The sequence below is a fragment of the Poecilia formosa genome, unplaced genomic scaffold, assembly GCF_000485575.1.
Source record: "Poecilia formosa unplaced genomic scaffold, Poecilia_formosa-5.1.2 Scaffold112, whole genome shotgun sequence".
NCBI classification, from domain to species: domain Eukaryota; kingdom Metazoa; phylum Chordata; class Actinopteri; order Cyprinodontiformes; family Poeciliidae; genus Poecilia; species Poecilia formosa.
In genome coordinates, this window is record NW_006800051.1 from 584,806 (window position 1) to 587,863 (window position 3,058).

A 3,058-nucleotide genomic window follows, 5' to 3' on the forward strand; every position below is an offset into this window, starting at 1 on the left:
TGTGTGTGTGTGTGTCTGTGTGTGTGTCTGTGTGTGTGTGTTTGTATGTGTGTGTGTGTGTGTTTGTGTGTGTCCCCTCTGGTCTCCATTTCCAAAAACCACTTCCCATTTCACCCTTCATCCGCTCTGTCTGAAATTAATTTCTCTTGTGAAGCCTCCGGTGACAGTCACCACCAGCCTTCCTCCTCTTCCTCCTCAGCACAAAGTTTTTGAATCGCTCAGTATGGTGAAAGATTCAATTTCATTCTCATACAATGCTGCGCTATTATCACAGACCGGCAAGGGCTCCTTATGGCGGAGCTTAGGAGGCCAAGTCAGCTTACAGTCAACAGTTGAACAGACACAATCCCGCCCTTCACAATGTCCGCCCCTGTTGGCTAAATAACCGGCTTTCCCCCTTTCTGAGTGAGATGATCTGCTGCCAAATCAATTAAGCATCACAAATAAGCCCAGCTTTGAATCCTGCATCTGCCTATAGCGCCACAGAACATCTCTCTTTTGAGCGCCGCCGTCCTCCGGGCCTTGTGTTGATGAGAAGGATACAGTCCGTTATGGAAAGTGCAGCTCTGGCAGCGCCGGCGCTGATAGGGTTTCAGGAAATAAAAGAGGAGCCTGGGTGAAAAGACGGGGCTGAAATGAAGTGTTGACAGCAGAGGATTGCAGCTTTGGCTCCCTCTGGGGCCACACATGCGTTATATGAATGTTTACACTCACGGCGCTGTAATGGATTAAAGTGTTTAGTAACTCACTGGAAGCGGAAAGATGCTGCCACTTCAACTGAGAGTTAATCTGTAATTTAGCAGAAAAGTCTTTTTAAGCCTTGAAGCGTTTATTTTTCAGATAAACGCTATAGTTGTGCACATCTTGTCCTCAGCAACCTTCCTTCATCCTTTTCTGACTTAATCTAGGTATTTACTCAAACAAATATCACCACATCGTTTAAAAAATATCGATATATGGCACAAACGGGATCGGTTTCAGAAAAGTTTTCATCCTGATTGTTGTTTTAAACATGCCAAACCCATAGGGGGCAGTGTAGTGCAAAACTTCTGTCAGCCACTAAGATTGCTTCAGAACAAGCACAACTTCCTGTTAGGAATTGAACATGGAGGCAAGAGGTCAATTTGTGTGGACAGATACAGACTAAGCTGCTTTTAAATAGTGTATTAGAATGTAAAGTTAGCAAAACACAAGATGATGTCAATTAGAAATTATGTCAAAGCTACTATGTTAATTTATTGGCACATTATTTGTCGCAGATTTCTTGTTTATATTTTTGTCCTTCCAGTTTTGTCTCAAGTATTTCTAAAAACAGCCCAAGTACTTGAAAAAACACCAAGTCATTTCTTAGCAACATGTTAATGATTTTTGGTGTCTGGAAAATGATCCATTTCAAATCCATTAATCTACTGCGTAATAATTACTTATTTAATCTGCTGTTTCCTGTATCGTCCTCATTTCCATCATCCTGGTTATATTCGTTCCCTCTTGCTGTGGTTTATTTTCTGCTTTATGAGATTATTTTATACGGAGCACCATCGGGAATGTGGGATTTTTTTTCCTTTTGTGTTCTTTCGCAATAAATTATTTAAAACTGCACATATTAAAGATCCCCAATGAAAACATGTTTTCATTGAGCATTTTGCACATAAGTTATTGGTGCATTTGAATCAGTAAAGAAAAAATACTAAATATGAGATATCTCACTAATGAAATAATAACATACATGGAAAAACTGTTCAAAAACCTTATATTGTAGCAGAAAGACTTTGCTACATGGCGCATGAACTAACTAGTACATTATTGCAAGAACACGTTAAAGTTTTGTGTGGGAATGCAAACGAAAAAAAGTTCCCCCATGTTCTGTCGAGGCTCTGTAATTTTATTCTGTATTTCTTCTGCTTTTTATTCACTTTCTCTTTTATTCCCTCCTTTCGCCGTCCTTGCTTGGCTTCAGCGCTGGCAGCCAGCGGCGGGCAGCTTCCCATCTCCAGCCTGGAGGGGGCGCCGGGCCACATGTTTCTGAGTGGACATGGCGGCCACTCCGTCCCCGCCTCCCTGCGCCCCTCTCTCTTCCTGAACCGCCCCGGCCTCCTGCCGATGGTGACCGGCTCCACGCCGACTTCCTCCATGGCCATGGGGCTGGTCAGCGGCGGCCCCAGACCCTCGTATTGCCAATCTTCGCCCAGCGGCACCAGCAACCTCATGAGCCCCACTTCCTGCCCAGAGGAGTCTGCGTCTCCCTGTTCAAGCCCCGCCTCTTTCTGCTCCTTCAGCGAAGCTTCACCGCCGCCGCTGGGAGGAGCCATGGCCGAGTGATCGCCGACCGACATCCAAAGCATCAGGAAGAGGAGGAGCAGAGCTTTAAAAATCAAAATCTACAACATCGCCTTTCAACCAAAGCCATCTCTCCGTCTGATCCATCTCTAGATTGTCTCTCTTTGGCCTTTTTTCCCCTCTGAAGTCTCCCGAAGCCAAAAATACACACAGACCGACGAGGGGAAGGAGGGAAAGAGGGTAGGAAGGATGGAAAGGATGGAGAGAACCGCAGAACGAAGGAGGGGAACTTTGAAACCAAATAATGACCTACAGCTGGAGAGGAGCTTTTTTTGTTTTCGCTCGGCATCGTGAAATAAACGCCAAAAAAGAACAAACGAAACTGAGGAGAGACTTGTCTGATAAGCTGAGAAGCTCTGAGAAAAAAAACTGAAATGTTTGTGTTTTCCCAGAGAAACCCAAACATTGCAAAGAAGTAAACCAAAATCTCCAAATACCAAAAACTGAAAACCAAAAAAGAAAGACAAAAAAACAACAACCAACAAACGGAGAGAAAAGCTTTAGCTCAAAAAACTTTTATTATTCTGTGTCAAACATCCTCCATTCCACTCAGGATTCGGTTCTTTCTCCATTGTCAGTCAGAACATCTATTTTTCTATCATTTCTAATCATCGACCGTTGAGGCATTTATAATCCCACGTTTTTAAAGCTGCAGGATATTTACCTACCTCTCACTGTCCAGCTTTACAGTGATCCGCCTGCCGTACATTTACACTGCTCG

The 3,058-nt window shown here is 43.8% G+C and overlaps 1 protein-coding gene across 4 annotated transcripts in view; it reads left to right on the forward strand.

Annotated features, from left to right (window-relative positions):
* pou2f2a (POU class 2 homeobox 2a) overlaps positions 1–2,418 on the forward strand; it is an 81,202-nt gene extending 78,784 nt beyond the window's left edge. For all 4 annotated transcript variants that reach the window (XM_016675324.1, XM_016675325.1, XM_016675326.1 and 1 more), the window contains one exon: positions 1,958–2,418. In XM_016675324.1, coding sequence (XP_016530810.1) covers positions 1,958–2,319 — 362 coding nt within the window. In that variant the 3' untranslated portion in view covers positions 2,320–2,418. The remainder of the gene's footprint in view (positions 1–1,957) is intronic.
* The last annotated feature ends 640 nt before the right edge of the window (positions 2,419–3,058 follow it).